At 58.2% G+C, this 902-nt stretch overlaps 1 protein-coding gene across 1 annotated transcript; it reads left to right on the top strand.

The window, feature by feature from the left end:
• Nucleotides 1-8: 8 nt before the first annotated feature.
• On the top strand, nt 9-500 carry LOC103254508 (transmembrane protein 203-like; the record flags this gene model as incomplete). Its single annotated transcript, XM_008052584.1, has 1 exon — nt 9-500. A coding segment is annotated over one exon (492 nt), but the record flags the coding sequence as incomplete, so codon positions are not given.
• Nucleotides 501-902: the final 402 nt, after the last annotated feature.

The raw sequence follows: 902 nt of genomic DNA, 5'->3' as shown, positions 1-902 counted from the left end.
CCCGGCCGAGGGTGGGGGCGAGCGGCAGGCATTGGCGAGCCCCGCAGGGGCCACGTTTGGCTGGGCCCCGGCCCGCGCTCCGCCGGCGCGATTCTCTCTCGCTCCGGGAGTTGGTGCAGTGGCTGGGTTTCGCCACCTTTGAGATCTTCGTGCACCTGCTGGCTCTGTTGGTGTTCTCTGTCCTGCTGGCACTGCGTGTGGATGGCCTGGCCCTGGGCCTTTCCTGGTGGACCGTGTTCATGCCCTTCTTCGCCGCTGATGGGCTCAGCACCTACATCACCACCATCGTGTCTGTGCGCCTCTTTCGGGACGGAGAGAAGAGGTTGGCGGTCCTCCGCCTCTTCTGGGTCCTCACGGTCCTGAGCCTCAAGTTCGTCTTCGAGATGCTGTTGTGCCAGAAGCTGGCGGAGCAGGCTCGGGAGCTCTGGTTCGGCCCGATCACGTCTCCGGTCTTCATTCGCCTGCAGCTGCTCCTGATCCGCACCTGCCGAGTTAACTAGCCTGTCCAACGTGCCGGCGAGAGAGTGCTGGGCAGCTGGAATGCCGGACCTCAGACCGAGGTCTGTGCAACACCAGAGGAAAAGGCCTGGCTTGAAGGCAACTCCTGCTTGTGCCGAGCTGAATGCCCAGTTTTCTCTATGCCATTCATGTCAGAGATTGTTCCCTCAGCGAGGTTAAAAAAGAGCGGCCTTAATTCCTAAAATGTATGTTCTGTTGTTTCATGCTTTCAGTGGGTAATCCTGAACTGAGATACTGAGAAGGGTTCCGGGCCAGACCGTCCTGAACTCCTCTAACAGTTGGAAACAATCTAAGAAAACGTCCTGGTGGACTCTAAGTATTTTCCATGGATCCTGGGAATGTACTCCTGTACAAAGGCTGCAAAGCTGGACTCAGGGATTTCC

Source organism: Carlito syrichta, unplaced genomic scaffold (assembly GCF_000164805.1).
Source record: "Carlito syrichta isolate Samal-C Ts95f unplaced genomic scaffold, Tarsius_syrichta-2.0.1 Scaffold282849, whole genome shotgun sequence".
NCBI classification, from domain to species: domain Eukaryota; kingdom Metazoa; phylum Chordata; class Mammalia; order Primates; family Tarsiidae; genus Carlito; species Carlito syrichta.
This window is presented reverse-complemented; position numbering and strand designations above follow the sequence as displayed.